Genomic DNA, 21750 nt, shown 5'->3' with positions numbered 1-21750 from the left:
CGAAAAAACCACTCAGCCCACACACAGCCTTGTGGGGGAGGGGAGGTACAGAGAGTCAGGGTTTCCCCTAGGCCAGGCCTGCACAACTCGTAAAGCGGCGAGGGCCACATTACTCCAAAGAAAACAGCCAAGGGCCGAAACCTCCCGGCCCTGCAGAAACACCCCGCCCCAGGGCCGTCCAGCCCTGCAGAAACAAACCCTCCTTCCCCAGTGCTGCCCCACCAAAACAGCTGTGGGCCAAAAAGGAAGGTTGGGGGTGGGGAGGTGATACTTTATTTTAAATCAACTGGGGGCTCCCAGCTGAAGAGGTGGCTGGGAGCCCTCAGGGTCAAATTAAAGGGCTCGGGGCTCCGGTGGCTGGGGGAACCCGGCAGGGCCAGCTCTAGGTTTTTTTGCTGCCCCAAGCAAAAAAAAATTTGTCTGCCCCCTGTCCCAGCCCTGGGCTCCCTCCGTACCCCCCTGCTGCCCCAGTCCTGGGCTCTCCCCCCACTGACCCACACACCCTCTGCCGCCCCAGCGCTGAGCTTCCCCCTTTCCTCCCCATCAGTGCCCTCCCCCCACTCTGCTGCTGCCTCAGCCCTGGGCTCCCCACACCAGTGCCTCCCCCCACACACCTCCTGCCTCCCCAGCCCTGGGTCACTGGTAACTCGCTCCGAGGGCAGGTCATTCAGCCGGAATTTTGGATGTGCACAAAACACAGACAGGACTGTTTCCCATATGCTTACAGAGCTGCAGTAAAGTGGAACAATTTTCAGCTTGTGTGATTGGAGGATATCTGGATGCATATTATAAGACTGTCCTCCATAACTGAGGAAAAGTTGAGGTACCTTTATTATTCTTTTGTTCCACTCTTTCTTTCTGTGGGGAATTTGCCAATGCAATATCACTGTCTTCCTTTTAAACAAAAAGGCAATGGCTGTTGAAAATAGCAATTCCAGTGCTAATAAGCATTTCTTGCTCAATTTTATCCTGCTTTTTCTACAGCAAGTTACAGTGGATCAGTATATTTGATTTGGGAGAAATGAAGTAACAGCTGCCCAAACTGAGCTTGAGCACTCCTGAATTTTGAGGTGTTCAAATCTGGAAGGCAGGTGCTGGGGGGGGGGGGGCTGTGGGCTCCACGGGGGAGTATGGCAGCAATATGTCTGGAGCTGCATGGAGACAGACACGCTGGTCTGAGTGGCACAGTAAGGGGGCTGGGGGTTGGAGAAGGGGTAGGGAGTTCCAGGGGGCAGTCAAGGGACAGGGAGCAGGGGTGGTTGGATGGGGCAGAGGTTCAGGGGGGCAGTCAGGGGACAGGCAGCAGTAGGATAGGCATGGGAGTCCCAGGGGTTTATCAGGGGACAAGTAGGGGGTGGGGTCCTGGGGGAAAGTTGGGGGTCTCAGGAGGGGGCAGTTGGGGACAAGGAGAAGGGAGGCTTAGATAGCGGCTGGGGTCCCAAGGGGCAGTTGGGGCAGGGGTCTTGGGAGGGGGCAATCGGGGGACAAGGAGCAGCAGCATTTAGATGGGGGTGGGGTCCTGGGGGGCAGTTAGGGGCAGGAGTCCCGGGAGAGAGGTATCAGGGGACAAGGACCCGTGGTGTTAGATAGGGGGTGGGGGTCCTGGGGGGCAGCCGCGGGGAGCCCAGAGCCCTTTAAATCCCAGCCGTGGCTGGGAATCTCTGTGGGCAGCCCAGAGCCCTTTGACTCCCCGCGGCTGGGGATTTAAAGGGCTCTGGGCTCCCCTCCGCTGTGGGCAGCCCAGAGCCTTCTGACTCCTGGCCCCGGCTGAGATTTAAAGGGCTCTGCGCTCCCCGCAGTTGCCAGCAGCCCAGAGCTCTTTGCTTCCCGGCCGCGGCTGGCATTCAAAGGGCTCTGGGGTACCCGCAGAGCGCCGTGTGCAGGGGATTTAGAATCCCCTCGCCGGCCGCACAGTGAGGCTCTGCGGGCCGCATGTTGTGCAGGCCTGCCCTAGGCTCTGGGATAGGGCCAGAAACGAGGTGTTCAGGGTGTGGGAGAGGGCTTTAGGCTAGGGCAGGGGTTGGGGTGTGGGAGTGGGTAAGAGCTCCAGCTGGGGGTGTGGGCTCTGGTATGGGACAGGGGATGAGGGGTTTGGGGTAAACTGGGGCCAAGGGGTTTGGATTGCGGGAGGGGGATCAGGGCTGGGGCAGGGGATTGGGGTTGGGATGAGGGTGTGGGGTGTGGGAGGGAGTTCTGACCTGGGGCAGAGAGTTCAGGGTGTGGGCTCTGGCCGGGCGGTGCTTACCTCAGGCGGCTCCTGGTCGGTGGCACAGTAGGACTAAGGCAGGCTCCCTGCCTGTCTTAGCTCTGCTGCCTCTGGAAGTGGCCAGCATGTCCTGCCCCTAGGCAAAGGGGCCAGGCAGCTCTGTGCAGTGCGGATGCGGCCCATGAGCCATAGGTTCCTCACCCCTGGTTTAGATAGTCTCATTGCATTTGAATGCAGTGCTATTTACTTACTAGTAAGTGTGTTTAAAAAAGATAAATAAGATAAAATTCCTCAGTGTACATTCAGTACAAGTGCTAGACATCCTGCATACACATGCAAAATCAAAAGCATCTTTAAGATGTTCAGTCCATTATCCTGTGGCCAACAGTAGCAGAGATCCCATGCAGGAGGACTCTTCAGTGCTTTGAATGTCAAGAAACTCTCTGTAATAGGTCTCACCAGCTCCTTGCAGAGCAAAGTAGTTTTTAATAAATAAATCTTTAGTGAGATTTTTAATAACTTTGACAGGTGGAATTTCCTGAAGCTAGACTTTTGGAGTAGATTTAATGTAGTAAAATTACTTCACTTTCCTCAGATACTTCCTTTGGAGGTGAAGGAGGCATATTTTAGTAAAACAGCAAAGTCTGAGCATTTATTTGGAGAGGCGGAAGAAGGCAAACATAAAGCCTTTAAAATGAGCCCCACTTGGCACATGGGGGTATGAAAAGAGCGTTGCTTGGAAGTTATGGGGGCTTTGCTCCATTCCTGAGATTTGGCCCTTATTGTTTCCTTCTTTCCATTCTGGTCAGAAGGAAAACAATTTGTTTTTCTATGATGCTTACCCAGTTTTGCAGATAAAGAATGATGGAGCTAAATTATAACTGAAATTTAGGGTCTGCTCCTGGAATGCTTAGGACACTGTTAACTTTACTCGTGAGAATTCCTCTTGGGTTCATTGGTGCTATTCAAGTGCAAACACACATACTTGTGTTTGCAGGATCAAGCCCTAATTCTGACCCTGTGTTTTGCATAGTGTGTAGCCTTACTGAGTGAGCTTCTGTCACATTAATTTCTGATGCTATAGTGGAAACAACTGTTTATGCTGCAGTGGTGAGGACATAAGTGTTCTACAGTTTTGGTGCTCTGCAGCAGTGCCTGTCTTAGGGTAGGGCAAGTGACTCAGCCTGGTATACTCTGATCACTGTATCATTCTTAGAAGAGATGCTGGGACTTGTCGAGTTCACAGGCATTCTTATATGGTAAGCAGGTGTTTCCTTGTCTGACTAAATACCAGTCAGCTAGAGGCGGAATTTCTAAGGGCAAGACACAAAGTTATCATCAGGCTGCTATCTGGCTCACATTGCATTTTCAAGACTATTCAGGGAATGGAGAAGACACAACTTACTGATATATCTAACTAATTATAAATGCTCATGCCTGGTCAAAACAACGCAATAGTTTGATTTTTCAGAGGGGTTGAAATTGTAAGTTGATGGGAAGCTAGAGGTGCTACGTCCCTTTGAAAAACAAGGCAGAAGTGACTATTGTGGGAGAGGGACAGGGACAGCTTGGTGGTTTGAGCATTGGCCTGCTAAACCCAGGGTTGACAGTTCAATCCTTGAGGGGCCATTTAGGGATCTGGGGCAAAAATCTGTTCAGGATGGTACTTGTCCTGCTGTGAATGCAGAGGACTGGACTCAATGACCTTTCAAGATCCCTTCCAGTTCTGTGAGATTAGGTATATCTCCATATAATAAAATAATAATAATTAATAACAGAGACAAACACTCATATCATAATGGAGATTTGGCCATTCCTTATTCCTAGATAATCCCTTTACTTCTACGCCAAAAGTCTTGGAGCCATCTGTCCCCTGCAGTAAATGGGATTTATTTTGCTGCAGGATTGACACAACTCCTGCAGGCCTTGGAGGTAAAAAATGAGAGGCTGCTGTTTCAAGAAATAATGCGAGGGTTGGGCTCTAAAATGCAAGACTAGTGATTCTTATGGTAGTGCCTACGGACCAACCAAGAATGGAGCCCCATTGTGCTCTTTTTCTCTATCTACTCCCCTCCTGTTTGTACATAGACACCTACACACCAGCTTAGTAACTCACATCCCCTGCCTGTATGTTGTTGTCTATATGCTGAGAATTTTGAGGGGGACTCCTGTAGCTGGCTGACCTTTCTGCTAAAAATTATTAAAGCACAAATAAATTATATTAGTTAAAGCATTAAATCATCTATCAGTCATAACTGCAAGTCACTCTTTATGTAAGTCAAAAATTCACCTATCTTTACTGCTATGACACTTTTTTCCAGCAAATATTAGCCAATTTAACCAAATATCAAAATATATCATAAGTCCTTCTCTCTAGTCAAATCTGGCAATATTACATCAGACCATTTTTTAATTTCAGTCTTTTGTTATATTCTTACAGTGCCATAATTCCTGGTAATCACTCCTTTTTTTATATATACAGTTTTGATTCTTACACTAAAGTACTTTTATATTCAATAATGCTGAACAGTAACAACATCATTCTTTTTTCCTAGGTGTGCCTTGCAGTAGCCCATTATTCCCAGCCAACAGATCTCCAGCTCCTCTTTGCATTTGAATATGTTGGGAAAAAATATCATAATCCAGGTAACCATGTAAATGTTTTTTTCTATTCAGTAATATGTGCATGTGTTCTAATATTAGTAAGGCTGGCTACTTTTAGCCAAAAGCAATGGCAAGAGTGTTTTGAAGTTTACTCTGGAAGGTCACTTCAATTGGTTTACGCTGCATCTGAGCCCCCTAATTTGTGTCTAAATTAATCAGTGTGATGGTAATTCATTATCAGAAACAAAACAATCTTATCTTTATCCAAAACAAAACTATCCATACCAGTCATGAGTACCATTATCTCTCATTCCATCCTTAAATCCTTCTGGTGTGTGTCTATATTGATACTCTTGACACCTAGGTAATCCCCCTTCAGGCAGGTTTGTTTACCTGCCCTTCTTTTGGGAATAAGTGTCTCTTCTGGTGGTATTGCAGGAGGATTTGTGCAACTTGGGACTCCATACCTCCTTTCCTAGAGGCTTACTAGGTATAACCTCCCACTCAAATCTTCCACCACCCCTGCTGAGTTGGAGCACACCCTCTCTGCTCAAGGCCAGTCTCCAACTGAACCTTGTCAGTTAGGTAAGCTTGGAAAAGATGCCTTTGGAACTTGATTTCTAGTGTAACACTGCAAGGTCACTGCTAGTGCTCCCCTGCCAATACACAGCTAAAAGCTACACATTCCATCACAGTAAGCCTGCAAATATGGAAATTGCTGTAGGTGTGGTTCAGTAGTGTTGACAATTTTATTTACTCTGCCATTTGCATTAGAAACAAATGATCTACCTACTCCAGAAACTGAGTGGATGTCATTAAATTACGGATCCAAATTTTCAAACATGCTTAAAAGAAGTGTTTGCTCATTTCTGTATATGCCGCATAAGCCCAGTGTGTGTGTGCACAAAGAGAGTTTCATATGTTACAGGTAAAAGTTGCAGAAACTTGGAAATGGGCAGTTATATAAAAAGGGGCTTAATTAAGATCCACATCCTTCCTCCAGCTGCATAGTGCCATAGTTAGCAAACTTGCAGAGAAAACCACAGCTGGGAACTGGATTGGGGGAGGCAGATAAACAAAATGCTGGGTCCACCACAACCTCCTTAGAGCCACCTTTACCCCCTCCAGGAAATATCCATGTGCCACATGGGAAAGGAAAAGGACCAGTGGCAGAGCTGCACAAAGTGGGTAAAATAAGCAGTGTGCTAATGTTGTCCCTGTAGAGTTGCAGTGAACCAATGACAGTGAAGCTAGTGGTCTTGCTCCATGGCAGTGGCTTGGAGTAGGGGGGCTGAAGAGCATTTCAGAGGGGGAAGTCCCACTGTACAGTGAGGCGTGCTCTGTGGTGGTCATGGCTGGCATTCCCTAGTCCTCTGGTCACTTTTCCAGCACTGCATTCTACCCACTCTGCACCCCTGCCTGTCCCATGGAAAATGGAAGCTGCAGTGTCTGTCCATTATTTCTTCCCCTTCTCTGTGCTTTTGCACAGAAGAACATCATATAGGTTATATTGCATTGTGTTTTCTTCTCAGTGCATTTTCACCACATGGATTAATAATATTAGTATTTCCCACTGTGAAAAGACAACACAAAAATCACACAATTGAGCTTTTTTTCTCACCTGCCCTGAAACTACTGGAGTTTTAATCATGAAGGGAGATGGGGGGAATATTGCATGCATATATATTTCACTGTTCTGATTTCAAGTAAAAGTTGAAGTTCTCCCAATCCCCTCCTGATCCCTTTACTCCGTCTTCCCCTCCCCCACCCCCAAAAAAAGAAAAAATATTGTGAGCAAAGGGCCAGATTCTTAAATGTACTGGGAATTGGGCACCTAACCTGCTCAGACACTTTTGAAAATCCCACTAACTGCCTATCTGCATCTCTAGGGCACCTAATTACCTTTGAAATCTGGTTCCAAATCTTTTGCAGGATTCTTAATGTTTTATGTTTTGTCTTTAATGTGTGGGTGAATATAGAGCTTTTTAAAATATGGGACTAATAGAACTGGCTTGACATTTTGGTAAGCTTCCTTGCAGGGTTTTGTCAGTGTGCATCAGTGCCCAGCCTGCAGCATCTCCTGCTGTTCCACTTCTGGGCCTACTGGACAGAGACTATCACTACTGGTATCAAGCTATGTGATGATTTTTGTGATACACACAGATGATGATAGGACGAGGTTATCAAATTAATTTTAATGTAATGACCTAGTCTCAAACTTTGACCAGATCTGCAGGAACTTGTCCATGTCCTATTTATTTCATAAAACATTTAGGAAATAAAAAGAGGAAGCATAAACAAATGATCTGGGCATCAGCATTATTTTTATGGCAATGAGAGAAATTTAAAAGGACTGCTTTAGTACGAATTCTTGAGCATAACTTTGTTCATGTTAAATTCTAATTTAAATTTCTTTAAGCCATCTGGAAACCAGCAAATTAGCTTTTGAGGTGCCATTTGTTCAGGGGTGTAATCTCAATTCCCCCCTCTCCTAACCTATTTATTTTACATAAAAGATACCATGGTGATTGCCATACTAGAAATTTGTGTATACATAGATAATCAGAGAATTGGTAGAGGATTAAAGCTTTGGCCTATTTAAATAACTGTATACTGGGTGTTAATTGAATAGCCTTTAGGAGCATTACTACTACTTCTATCTTGATTTTTGGCATAGGCTTCTTTTGGAAAGCATAAAAAGAGAGAGTGCTTCAGTACCACTGAAAAGATTAAATTGTTGATGTATAAACAGCAGGCAAAGATTTACAGGGGCAATGATATGGCCATAATCCTGCAGTCTGATCTGCTTGGACAGATCTTTATGCCCTTGCAGACTCCCATTACAGGCAAAAGAGGCTGCACATATGGATCAGATTATAAAACTAGGGCTAAATTTGTGTCATTCGTTTACAACTAAAATCAAATTAACTCAAAGTTTCAAGAAACAAAATGTAATTCCACTGAGCATGGTTGATCACCTTCTTGTCATATAAGGAGAGAACAAGTATCATGCTATAACATTCTAGCCTGTAGAACCAAGGCTGTTCTACATAATACCCATCAGGATGAGTAATTTATTGTGACAAGTTAGTAAGACGTAAACAATTTTTACCCTAGTTCTTTGTATTAACAACAACAAAAATTATCAACAGCCTCTTCCACATCTTTCCTGTCTGAAAGTAATAGCTTGCCTAGAACGCAACCCCCGAAGAAAAACTGTTGAAACAGTGGAAAGGAAGACAAGGCAGCCCTGATTTGGAAGGGTTAGGACTCAATGATAGCCAATCTGTGCTCAGAATCTTACGTTTAGTGGCAGATGGTAACTGAGCTACAAGAATAACTGACTTCTAACTTTTAACATAGAATTCCCTCTTTTAAAAAAAGAATAGCGTATTATAGCTGTAAAACATTGTAGTATGGGTGTGGTTTTGACATGTTTTAGAGGGAGACCCCATGAGTTCATGTGACACTTTTGTTTCCAATTTCCATTATCCCGTAGCCTCTGTTTTGCAGGAACTGACACAGCAGTTTTTCACTGCATTACACATACCCTGTTGAAACAGAAGGAAAGATGCAGTTGTCACTCTTGCATATTGCCCAACAGCACCACTACTTGTTAATCTTGCAAGTGGCAACATCCCTTTTAATAGAGAGACTCACCTATCTTTGTGTGGGAAGAGATAGCGCTATAGCAGTTTGCATGACGAAGAGCTGAAAGGAATGATTTTAAAAATCTTCCATTGATTATTTTCCCTTTCCTAGCAACAGTAAATGGAATAGACCCAGGAGGTGGGGGCAGCGGCAGTGGTAGCGGTCAACAGACTCCTTTATTTGAAGCTTACTCTGATTGGGATAGAGAAATCAAAAGAACAGGCGCATCAGGATGGCGAGTTTGTTCAGTCAATGAAGGTTACATGATCTCTACTTGGTAAGTTGAAACAAAGAATGAAAAAAACAAGCTAATTTGACTCTGGCATCACTCTGGCGCTCTAGTAGCTGTGGGAGAGATCAGATACCTTTAGAAAAAAAAACAGCTGTATTCTGATGAGAGATGAGTGTTTGTAAAGGTTCAGAATTTTCTATAAAGGTATCTAAGGCAATCTCCTTGAAGAGATGCCACCAGAGTTAAAGCAACTTGACTATCTTGTGGATCCCATAGCTAACTAATATATTCATATCAAATTAAGTGACAGAAAAAAAATCAAGGTTTGTTTTCACTGTATTCTTCATAGTTTTTATCCTTCTGGTACAAACGATTATTATTGGTTAAATTAACACAAATGCACATGCCTGTAAAAGAAATATTAGCAAGATTTGAAGTTTTATAACAGGAAATGAGTAAAATAATGAGATCAGTTTGACCAGCTCTGACTGTTGCTGCTAAAGTGCTTCTGTACACACTCATTTATCTCAGTGGCCCGCTTTTGGTCTCCATCTGGGTCTGGTGCACTACAGCACTAAGACCAGTAAACTACCAGTGCAGCAAGTGGTACTGTGGATTTGACTTCCTGTTCGGGCCAGATTTTTTTGGCATGCTTTTAGGTGTTTTGGTTGGAGGCGGGGAGAAGTATGTCCCTCTTTGCCCTTTCCCCCAACACGTACAAGGCTGCAGCTAAGGACTGAGTGCAAAGGTGGTATGTTTTATTTTTCCTCCTAATATCCAAGCAGTTGCCGTGGTGGGACCTAAGAGTGAGTGGCCCATCCACGATAATACCAGAAGTGCTAGTATCATGGGTGACTCACTAGGCACATGCAGTCAGCATTGCTATCCCTTTACTGTGATAAAATGTAGCCCGTATAACAGATTGTCATTCTGTGGCATGGGTTATTATGCACTAACACTCCTTGTTATGTCTTCTAGATTGTATCCTTTTTATTTCCAGAAAAGTAGATAAAACACATGAAAGAAAAATGACTTATCTGTGTTGTATTTCCCCCCCTCCAGCCTTCCGGAATACTTTGTAGTCCCATCTTCCTTAGCAGATCAAGATCTAAAGCTCTATTCTTACTCTTTTATTGGAAGACGAATGCCCGTAAGTGTGAACTTTATTCTGTTGCTAATCACTGTTAATGTTCATGACAGTGATACGTGTATGAGTGAACATGGTTTGTGTACTGTATGTAGATACTCATGCTGTCAGGCAATACTAACAAATTATCTTTTTCTGTTAGCTTTGGTGCTGGAATCACTCTAATGGGAGTGCTCTTGTGAGAATGGCCAACATTAAAGATGTATTGCAACAAAGAAAAATAGATCAAAGGTAAACAATAACCTAGCATAATTTCTTAACCAGACATGTATAATATGAGGCAAATAGTGCCTGTATGGGATACTTTGCTATACTTCATACTTGCGATGAGGGAGCCCCAAATCAGAATATCCTATAGCCCACTCACATAAGAGTTGCAGATTCCAGTTCAAATCCCTTCTCCCTCTCAGGTGGAGGGGGCACTTGAACTGAAGGTCTCCCATGTGAGTACCCCAACCATTGAGCTAAAAGTTGAGGGAGCTCCTCCTCCTCTTCCCTCCACCATTTTGAGTAAGCTCATCTATAGGCACCCAGTGTGGTAGGTGAGCTGTGAGCACCCTTGCCAGAACAGGCCACACAGAGTGGGTAGGTGGAGGCACGCTTGTATTTCCCTAGTTTTTGCATTGTGTTAGGCCTTAGATGTCCAGATACCAGGTGTGGGGCTACCATACCGCACTCAGAAACATAAGTGCTAAGATAGCTTTGACTGCAAAAATTTAGTGGCCGAGCGAGTGTAGTCAGCCGAGCAGAGTTTTTTTAATCCTAGTGGGGACCTGATTCTGGGATTTAGGTGCCTAAAGTGACAGTTAGGCACCTAAGTCTTTCTGTGAATCTGGCCCTTAGTACCTTGCAGAAATTCACACGGCTTGCAAGATCATTTGTTTGGGTATCTTTATAAAATCATTCTCAATATACATGGAAAAACAAAGCCATACATTTAAATAAAACGCAGAGTTGGGCCTCTAGTCAGCATCTCTATTGGCATACACTTTTATATGCTGCTTTTGTATCATAGCTATTTTTAGAGCTATTGAACACTGAAAATTGACTCTAGATCATCAGTTATTTAGCTTTCATAATTTATACAATGTCCCTCAAACTTTTACTTCAACTGTTTGGGGTTTTGGTGGTCTAGTGATAGTCATAATACTTCAACATTACCTAATGCTTGTTATTTGCTTCAGTTTCCCTGACTGTAAAATTAGGGTTATAGGTTATGTAACTTTCTCAAGGCTATAGAGAAAGCTGGTGTCAGAACCAGGATTAAACTGAGGCGTTTAGGCTTCCAGTCCTGTTCACAGATCACTAGGCCAGGTCTCGTCTCATATACACTGGAATATATTACAAGAAATATCACGTAGTTGAATACCACCTAAAGGCTTTGTTGCTTACCACTTCTATACTGCTGTCTATGATAGCTGTTTCTTATAGATCTTTAACAATGTACTGTTTTCAAATTTTCAAATTAATTTAGCTCATGTCTCAACAATAATGGGAACTGAATGTTTCTGAAATGTGTGTTAACAATTCTGCCTCCACATAGCATTCCATATGACCAAAAATGCATGACTTGTATTATAGCTGAATGCTAATCAGATGCTTGTACTCTTCCATTTTGCTGTTTGAGCAAATAGCTTTGCTATGTAAGATAGCTGCCTTTGTAACTACAAGGAAACCTTTTTTTTTAAAAAGAGGAAACTGGGCACCTATTTTTAAGAGCTTTTAGTTGCTTGCACTTCCCTGTATTCTAAAGAACTTAGTTTGAAAAGCTTTCCTCCATGTCCAATAATACAGTTTTGGGTTTTTTTGTTAGGATTTGTAATGCAGTAACTCGAAGTCATCCACAGAGAAGTGACGTTCACAAATCAGATTTGGACAAGTGTCTGCCTAATATCCAGGAAATCCAGGCTGCATTTATCAAACTTAAACAGTTATGTGTTAATGGTAGGTCACAATATCTTTATTCTTCTTGTGTTGGGGTTTTGTTTTGTTTGTTTGTTTGAGGCATTGGGGGATATGGTTTCAAGAAAGCAAAGTGTCAGACTTCGTTAGGAAGCAACTAACTTACCTGGAATTGAAATTCTATATAAAGTGTGTTCATATGTGTATATTATAATATAGCTTCTGTAGATCTACATTCTCTTGCTCCTCTTTGAGACCTGGGGATAATCAAGCATGAGGTAAGCACATAAAATAGTCTGTGTGCTTTTCTGAGGGATGGTGTACCAAGTGCCTTCAACTGCAGATTTAAAGGCTTGTGGAAAATTATGGGTAGCATAGCTAGGGGTAACAAAACTAGCTACAGTAAATGGCTATTTAAAAATGCACCCAGACATTCCTACTCTTCTTGCTGCAGAACCTTTTGAAGAAACGGAAGAAAAATGGTTATCCTCACTGGAAAATACTCGTTGGCTAGAGTATGTCAGGTATGTACAAATATTATTACTAGAAAGCAGTCATTAATAATGTGTCCTTAATTTTTCACCAATGTTGATATGCAATAAAACAAACACAGATGGGATTTGTATATTGTAAAATGAATGTGATATACAGGGATTCTAAAGGTTTACACGCTTAAACATTCTGCCTCTGTGTGTTCACCTGAATCCTGAAAAGACATAAATGAATGCTTAACTTTAGCTACTTCAGTGGGACTTGTATGCTAAAAACTAAGCACGCACACAAATCTTTGCAGGATCAGGACAATAATGGGCACCAAGACAAATGTACAATTAAGAGGCATTTCTGTGGCACTACAATCCTATTGGAAACAGTTGAGGTTTTTATATTATTTGGGTATATATTGGATTTGGGATGAGATTTTCAAAAGTGCATAAGTGACTTAGGAGCATAGATTCCAGTGAAAGTCACTGGCATGAGTGCTCCTAAATCCCTTACATATTTTGGAAAATCCTATTCTCATTTCTTAGAAAATGTGCAGTATCTGTAGACTTAATTGTTAAATTAAACCACTTTTTCTTTTTGCCTAGATCATTCCTTAAGCATTCTGCTGAACTTGTATATATGCTGGACAGTAAGCATGTCTCAGTAGTTCTGCAAGGTAATATAATTGTATAGCATGTTGTAATTGTCATGATTGGTAGGTTGGAATGTTAAAGCGTGGTTTGGTAAACTACATTTGTGATCTGTATACTTTACTGAAGTGTTGAAAGGCAATGATTTAAAATATTTCCATTTCATAAAATTCCCTCCCTGTAGTTGACTGTACCTGGATTGTAACATAGCCAATAGTACCTGGTAATATTTCCAGATCAGAATGTTTGTCAACTCTAGCTACATTATCTTGGCATGTGATGTTGTCTTAGTCATTCCTCAGATCATGTGCTACTTCTAAGAATTACTTCAGTGTCGGGCAGTGTTGATTGATTGACTCTGAAATTCCTTCTGGAGGTAGTAATGCCAGAAATGGTATTTAAAATAGTACTCCATACCAATTCAGAGTGCCTCTAGGTCAAAAAGAGAGTTTAGAAGCTCTCCATTAATTTCAGCCCATCTCAAATTGTAGGCATCTGGTTTTTTGGACAAACACTTAGCAGGTTGAGTAAGGGTTATTCACATATCAGTACTGTATATAGTTGGAAAACTTAACTATAGTGTGAGGTTCACTGAGATAAAGTTTCTGACTATATTGAAACACAACAATCTCGAGATGGTGTATTTTGAAATTCACTAGAAGGAGAACACTAATCCGAATTACCAGTTTCTGCCCTCTGACCTCTTTAATTATATACACATATATATTCAAATGCTCTTAATGTTTACCACAGAGGACGAAGGACGGGACCTGAGCTGTTTCGTAGCCTCCCTCATTCAAGTAATGCTGGATCCCTATTTTCGGACAATTGTTGGATTTCAGAGCCTGATACAGAAGGAATGGGTCATGGCAGGATATCAGTTTCTAGATAGGTGTAACCACTTAAAAAGAGCTGACAAAGAGGTAACTATGTTGTATTGATAGCTAGATCACATGCATGCAGTGAAATGACTTGACCCCATAAGCTAATGTCCGAAATTTTAATGTGAATTTTTTTAGTACTTTCTAAAGATAGGAAGCTAATGTATAAAAAAAGAAGAATTATTAATCAGATGAATCTCCTTTTTATCCTCAACTGTTGTATAAGAATCATTAATACACTCGGTGAAATCAAGTGTCACTGTTGATATTGATGTTATAATCATGCTAGATTTGAAAAGGCTTATTCTGTCTTATCCCATGTTTTACAATAATTAAACCATTGGGTCCCAAGACTTTGACCAAGCAAGGATCTCAGGAGCCTCTTTTCAGCAGCACCTGTTCATTTCCTCACCCCCTTTTTTACATACAAAGCCAGACCAGTATGCGGTTACTGCTGCAGTTATCACAATACCCATCTGATAAAGAAGCATGTGAAGCAAAGTATATAGTCTGTTTCGCAATTTTCAAATTACAATCTATGGTTCACTTGCTGGTGGTTCACGAATTGGTGGATGGCAACATGGTACCTGGCTTTGGTGGTCTTCAGACACTTCTATGGTATTCCAGGCTCTACACTGCAAGAAAGAGACTGGAGGCCTGTAAAATCAGCTGGAAACAAGGAGGAGCCAGCCTAAAGTGTCTCTTGGGGTGGCACTTAAGGAGAATAAAAAGAAACCCCCCTCAGGGATTGGAGCCACTAGCAGGAATAGAGCTGCCATGCACCAGCAGCAAAGAACATGTCTGGGAGTAAAGGAAATAATGCAGCTAGGCAAAAGAATAGGGGAAAAAAAGACAACTCAGGCTCAGGAAAACATGTGGAAAATGGGGGAGAAGAGCAGATGAGATTGCGAGAGGTTGAAATAACAAAGAACAGAAAGAGACAGCACAGTTAACTTCTTTCCAGACACTCATTGCACTGTAGAGAGAAAACATTCATTACTTTACCAGTACTTTGTCAGGCATAGGATTACTGTATTTGAAGCAAGGGTGTTTTGTAATTATGATCCACTGAGATGTTCTTTTGAGATGAATCTTGGTTCACTCTGCAAAAAAAAAAAAAGTGAGGAAATATCTGAAAGGAAAAAGTTAAATAAAATATTGCTAGAGCTGAAAAAATATATATAAATGCCTCTTGGAATTTCCACTCCGCCTTAGCAGCTGAATCCAGTGGGTTTTTTCTTTCTGTAGTGTATTTTGACCTCATTCAAGTTTTTTTTTAATGGAAATTAACATTTTTTACGACTCATAGAATCAATGGTTTTAATGCCAGAAGGGGCCATTTATGATCATCCAGTTCACTTCCTGAATAGCACAGGCCATACAATTTTACCAGGCGGTTCCTGAATTGAGCCCATAACCAAGGAAGAATAACAAAAAATAGGTATTCAGGTAGATTTTAGATAGTTTAAGCTACTCCAGATATCCTTAAACTCATCTTAATTTATCTGCAACCCCACAACCCATACAATTATTACCAAGATTTGGAGTGGCTGCTTTGAGCAAATTCTAGTACTAATTTATGGCTACAGAGCACATTCTAAATTTAAAAGAAACCAACCATCTTTTCTTCCTTCGTAGTTCAGCAAAGATGGGTCATTTGTTTTGTAAGCTAAATTTCAAGTGAAATGTTATGAAAATAGACACAATGATTCTAAATGTGGCTGGAAAGATGCCTCCCCTTTCCAAGTACTATAATTTACAGGTCACAGCCTTCCTGTGGTTTTGTTACAGAGAGATTTTCTGACTGTACAAATAGCAATTTAAATCTGTTTGAATGAGAACATAGACTGAGAAAATGTAGTCTTCAAAATATTTCCTCCCATTCCCCCCTCCCCTGCCCCCGCAACTCACAAAATGTGGTATTTGTCTAAGTCTGGAGATTATGTTGACACTATAATTCCTTTGTACCACTTACACTTGTTGGGCAGGACATGAAATCAACCCATCCTGTCACTTTACGTTACTACGGTTTCCTGAGTTATATGATTCATATGATCACATATTCTATCATCAAGAGGGTGAAAATGCTAAACTTGGGTATTGGGTATTTGTATCATAGATTCTATGTGATTTCTGTTTAGCTACAAACTTCCCTTCCCTATGAGGAGCATACTAAATTTGTTGTTAGGTACCCTAATGAGGATGTTGGGGGTAACAAGTTGGTAAGGTTTTGGCAAAGGTTACATTACTTCTAATTATTGTCCATTTATTCTCAAGTCTCCCTTGTTCTTGATGTTTCTGGACTCGATTTGGCAACTGCTAGAACAATATCCATCAGCCTTTGAGTTTTCTGAAACATATTTGACCATATTGTATGATAGTACACGGATCTCATTGTTTGGCACCTTCCTTTTCAACTGTCCTCACCAGCGAGTAAAGCAGAGCACTGTGAGTATGACGAAGTGTTACCTTTATCTTTAAAATAATTGATCTTAGGCCCGAGTCTTTCTCGGAGGGGGGAAATCACAATCTAAACTAAATGGCATTTATTCACTTTTGCAAAATGATGTCACAATTGCAATATGAGCTTTTCAGAGAAATATTGAGCAAAAATATTCAGTGCACGATGCGTGTTCATCGGATTGTCCCTGCAATGCTCTTTGCGTATACTGAAAATGGAAACTGGGGGGGGGGGGGGAAGCACTCTACTTACTTTATTTCTAAAATAGCATTGTTATTAACAAGTGCTTCATCGTTTCCTTCATCTGTAATCCCATAGGAGTGCTGCATACTTGCATTGGGATTAGTATGCAGCTTCCTTTCATCTGCATGATAGACAGTGACTTGGATGGTATCTAAAGCTACAAACTTTGAAATCTCTTGTGACAGGGCCACATAATTATTTAAAAACACCCAATGACAGCTTTATAAAAAGAATCCTAAAAGTCTGAGTAATAGTGATCAAGTACTATTTATACAGAAAGAGAGAACAGTAGTGCTTAAGCCTAAAAAGGACCTCTGATAGATATCTAAAAAAATCCCAACCTTCAAAGGAAGCACACACACAAATGGGTGACTTGTATACGCTGCATGCAGGGTAAAGAATAGTTTGTCACATGTATCTCCCAGGGTAGGACAAAAACCAGGAGACCTAAATGTTTCTCAGTTATGTTTTCTACAGTTATTACTCTGCTTAAAAGAATCAATGACTCTTAGAACCGTGCAAGTAAATTCTATTATACACCAACACAATAACAAAATTCTTTAACCTAGAATTAAGATTGTAAATATTTACCCGTATTCTTTCAGTGCCCCCCCCGCATTGTTTTCTCAAACAAATGTTAGCATAGAAATAAAAGCTTAGAAGTTTCATTTTTAAAAAGCAAATAAACGTTAAAAATTATGGAAATGTGGTTATCATCAACTAAACATTAACTCTGCCCAAGCATTGCCACCCACTTAACAAAATAAAACCAGGATTCATTTCTGTCCTCCTGCAGTGGTCACCTTGGTTGCCCTATATAATTTGACATTTGGTCTCTAGCCACCCATGCTGTAAGCCATGCCCCCTGCTCTCTGAGCTGCATGCAATAATTAGATTTGTAAGTAATTAAATTAGTTTGTTTTTTAATATGTCTGAATATTCCTTCTTGCAGGAATTCGCTATAAGCAAAAACATCCAGTTGGGTGATGAAAAAGGCCTAAAATTTCCTTCTGTTTGGGACTGGTCTCTTCAGTTTGGAACAAGAGATCGCAAGCTTTTTCACAACCCCTGGTATATTGGAAAAAGTGCACCATGTGTACAAAATGGGTCTGTGAAAAGTTTTAAACGAACAAAGGTAATAACAGAACTACACTGAAATTAAACTTCTGCCAATGGACTTCTCCTTTTAGCAGCTTAGTTACAATGCCATTATTGCTTGATGTCCCAGCCTATAGATAAGGCATTAAAAATGAATTTCTCTAGAGGTACAGCTCTAGAGTGTTGGACCATATGGCTTCCAATGCATTCTCTGGTATGCTTGGGCTTACTGCCGACACAAGAGAGACTTACTGCATCACTGCAGCTATTGTGTGATGTAAGGGTGCTTTGGATTAACACAGTTTTCCATATTGTTTCATAGATCCTTCGAGTTTTTTCATAGATTACTGATTTGTTTCCATTGTTTAATATTGTAGAATTCAGTTAAAATTTATTTACAATTATTTTATTAGGTCATGAACAGTTAAATTATTTGCCATGAAAGCCACCCTAGTGCTTAGACTCACAACTTTACTGTGGCTGTGAAAGGATGCCTCACTTCTAGTCCCCCAGTGGGGAACTGTAGGCACACATGAATAGCGCCAGCTGTAGCAGATTAAATCTGAGGAAAATTAACCATGTTTATTTCATATCTTTTTCTGCAGAAAAACTACAGCTCAACGCTGAGAGGAATCCCCCCATCGTTAAAGAATGGGATCATCAACGAGCAAGAGTTTCTTCCAAGAAGAAATTCACTGATCCTAAAACTGAAACCAGACTTTCTTCAACAGATGGATAGCCAGACCAATAGCATGGAGCAGTATTTCAGAGAATGGTTCTCAAAGCCTGTCGACTTGCATGGTGTAATTCTACCACGTCTGTCTGGAACACACATAAAACTGTGGAAACTTTGCTACTTCCGCTGGGTTCCTGAGGCCCAAATTAATAACGGTGGCTTCATCACTGCCTTCCATAAAATCTCTGTGCTGACAGACCAAGTTGACATGCTAAACCAGAGTCTTCGGCAGTACAAAAGCAGCTCTTCTTTGCAAGCGAACTGTTCAGAACTGGATCAAAGCAGGATGTACTTCAGAGCAAATGGGTTAAATGACAATGCTGGGACCCCAGATTTTCTCTCTTCCTCATTCCCATTTTCTCCAATAGGGAATTTATGCAGACGGAGCATTCTGGGAACACCCTTAAGTAAATTTTTAAGTGGTGCCAAAATCTGGCTGTCCACTGAGACACTTGCAAATGAGGACTAAGATATTGTGATGCTTAAACATATGGGGGGAAATCACAGACCATTGTGTCTTCTCTTAAGTTAACACTGCTAACTGCGGCATCTGAAGCTGTAATAATTTTATTTACAAATATTACATAAGTTTTGCACAAATATTTAAAAGCAAAGCAAATCATGCTTCAAATCGCACAATTTTGTTTTCAGTAGTTGTCATGTAAACTTGTCTGGTTTCTGACAGTTTCGTCTGTTTCCTAGGTCTGGCTCATTATGTAAGATCAGCAATTTCACTCACTAATGCAAAGGCTGAGTGTGGTCACTAATCAGGTTTTCTTTTTGTTTGCAATGTCTGTTTTCCCAGCTGTTGACTGAAGCTAATCTTACGTCAACACAGATTAGCAAATCAATTTGGTGAAAACAAACATCAAGGACATTTAGCATTAATGTAGCCATATTGACTGGCAGTTGTAGAAATATGGGAACAAACTACTTTGTCACAGTACAGGTTTAGTAAGGACACATTTATATGCATCCATACTATCTTTCTGTGACTTGGTTTACTTAGTTAGCGTATGTTGCATTGGTGTAGTGTGTACTGGTTTTTGTTTTCAGTTACCCTTTAGAGAGACACTTCAGATTTTTGTTCAATGTCATGAGCTTGCATTTAGTTCACAGGAACTGATTTCAGGACAATATGCACTGTTAACCTTAAAATGTTCACTGTAGAGAATATTATTGTAGCCTTAGAAGTGCCTTTAATTGGAATAAAATATTAGTAAGATGTGTCTAACGCACCATGAAACTTATTTGTTTTTCAATAGGTTAATGAACTGCCCACTAATGTAAACATAATATAATTCATAAAAGCAACTCTGGAAATCACCAAAAAGCCGTTTAGCCTTCTGAACAGAAACCTTAAATGCCAAATATGCAAATTAGCAGGGAAACTTTCTCTAGCCTAAAGGGAGACTGATTTCCTGTCAGTCCCAGAAAATAAAGAACCTTATTCTACTACTTCCAAAACGACTTTGTTTCTTATGTGTCCATTTACAGGAGTGGAGGTTGTGCGGGGAAAGTCCTTTTTTTTTTTTTTCCCCCTTGACACAACTAAACTAACTACAGATTAGTTAGGGATGTATTCTTTTGGCTTCCTCTCACAATCCATTTTTTAAAAAAGTAGCTCCGTGAATTATTTTTCCTCCAAATTTAAAGATAAAGCAGATTGAAAAATGAGAAATCATTTTTTGCCAAACAGGTTTAAAAAAAACAAAAACTTGTTTTGCAGCAGGCAAGAGCTGGTTAGGAATTTTCCCATTTGTTTGGTTGAAGAAACATTACTTGAAGCTGAGCAGAACACTTCAATCAATGTGCCACAATATTATAGTAGCGAATTATTTTTTCCAAGAAGGTCTGGTTCCTGCAAAGTCTTCCTCAAAATAGCTGAGATATACTAGAATAAGTAAAAATTACTCAGAAGTCTGTTGGAACAACAGGTTGGCTTTTCTGTTATCTTGGGCAAAGCTTTCCTGGGCCTGATTCTTGATATACAAGACCTCAACCTGTGTGCTAATTTTTGGTACCATATATTAAAATTAATAAACCACTTTGAGCAGTAAAATAGATTTTCTAAAATGGTTAATGCTCATAAGAGTCAATTTTGGAATTACCAAAGTTTGGTGAGTAAATTACTTTAATAAGTACTCGGGGGAAACTGTGTTAATATTTGGGCTGTTAATCTTTAAAAAAAAGAATACAAGAACTACTTGTGTAAAGATTTCTAGCTTGTATTTTCAGTTCATACAATCTGTATTTTACATGATACAGATGTTCTTGTTGGTAAATACTATGCCTTTAAAAAAACTGCCTAAATCTCTATTTAGCAACCAGAATAGGGTAGTTTTCAGAATTTGGGGGCTAAGCAAGCACAAGTGGTGTGTTATGCTAGTTAGTGGTATCCCGGTTACTCTAAAAATCTGTTTCATCCTTAGGGCCTGATTCTGAGAACTAATCAATGTATGGTTGAAAGGCAGTGCCTACTAATGTATCGTTCAGGACCTGCCCAACAGTGTAAACTAATATGTTCATTTCCCACTGTAAAAAGCTGCCTTACTGACAATACCGACTGCTCTGAATTTGCCTAATGGCCCTTATGTCTTGCAAGTAGCTCTGCAGACTGAGTACATATCTACAGCTATCTTCCCTACACACAAGCTCACATCTCTTTAAAGTCGTTGGCAATTTTAAAATTAGGTACTATTAATACCAGTAGTGTTTTGTAAGAGTAGACAAACTATAAACAAGCTTATTTTTATATCATTTGTTTTCTAACCACATGCACTGCTTTGGTTGAAGTAGGCTGTTGTATTGTGATTATTTTGCTAGACTGTAATGATATTAAGAACATACCTAGTGAGATATGAAATGCTGGTTGATGTGGTCAAAGAACAACTCTAATGCCTTTAGCTACTGCTGATGTCAGAAGTCATGGTAGTGCAATGTCTTTCAGTGAATTGCTGCCATGTACCAAAGAAATGCCTACAAATTTAGAAACCTACTGGAGTGAGTGTGTGTATTTTTTTTAAACATGCAGGTAAAATACCACTCTAATATGAAACCACCTTTGTGCTTTTAATGATGTGCAGTGTAAGATCAAAGGTTTTGGCTGTTAATCTCAGATAGAAATATATTAAAACCAAAAACTTTCTAATCTTTTTATTTAAGGAAAGAATAAAACATCAATCTGTATCCAACAAGAGACTGAACTGGTTTCCTAAATCCCTTTGGGCAATAGATTGCTAATGGTGTTGCTGCAGCAGGTTACAAAGTTGACCATATTGAAACTAAAACCATTGTGCCTAATGCTGATGACTTAGTCAATAAAGTAGAATTGCCAGGAGGAATACAAAACCCTGGCACTGAGGTTGTGAATGTGAAGTAAATTAGACTGTTAATAAAAGATCATACCTTTCCACTGTAATGCTGTTTGTTTTACTGATGTAATAAAAATGGTGC

General features: G+C 40.7%; 2 protein-coding genes across 3 annotated transcripts in view; one reads left to right on the top strand and one right to left on the bottom strand.

Moving 5' to 3' along the window:
• The window catches only part of MTMR10 (myotubularin related protein 10), a 66706-nt gene extending 44991 nt beyond the window's left edge, over positions 1–21715 (top strand). For both annotated transcript variants that reach the window (XM_044980917.1, XM_044980916.1), the window contains exons 6-16: positions 4762–4852; positions 8573–8738; positions 9756–9843; positions 9983–10071; positions 11654–11784; positions 12197–12266; positions 12831–12901; positions 13629–13798; positions 16034–16204; positions 17413–17595; positions 18164–21715. In XM_044980917.1, the coding sequence (XP_044836852.1) occupies positions 4762–4852; positions 8573–8738; positions 9756–9843; positions 9983–10071; positions 11654–11784; positions 12197–12266; positions 12831–12901; positions 13629–13798; positions 16034–16204; positions 17413–17595; positions 18164–18763 (1830 nt within the window). In that variant the 3' untranslated portion in view covers positions 18764–21715. The remainder of the gene's footprint in view (positions 1–4761; positions 4853–8572; positions 8739–9755; positions 9844–9982; positions 10072–11653; positions 11785–12196; positions 12267–12830; positions 12902–13628; positions 13799–16033; positions 16205–17412; positions 17596–18163) is intronic.
• Positions 13813–21750, bottom strand: part of FAN1 (FANCD2 and FANCI associated nuclease 1) — a 50573-nt gene continuing 42635 nt past the window's right edge. The window contains exon 15 of the mRNA XM_044980915.1: positions 13813–14859. Within this exon, the coding sequence (XP_044836850.1) occupies positions 14855–14859 (5 nt within the window). The 3' untranslated portion in view covers positions 13813–14854. The remainder of the gene's footprint in view (positions 14860–21750) is intronic.

Source organism: Mauremys mutica, chromosome 11 (assembly GCF_020497125.1).
Source record: "Mauremys mutica isolate MM-2020 ecotype Southern chromosome 11, ASM2049712v1, whole genome shotgun sequence".
Classification (NCBI taxonomy): domain Eukaryota; kingdom Metazoa; phylum Chordata; order Testudines; family Geoemydidae; genus Mauremys; species Mauremys mutica.
Note: the sequence above shows the minus strand (reverse complement) of the source record. Positions and strands in the feature narration are given on the sequence as shown.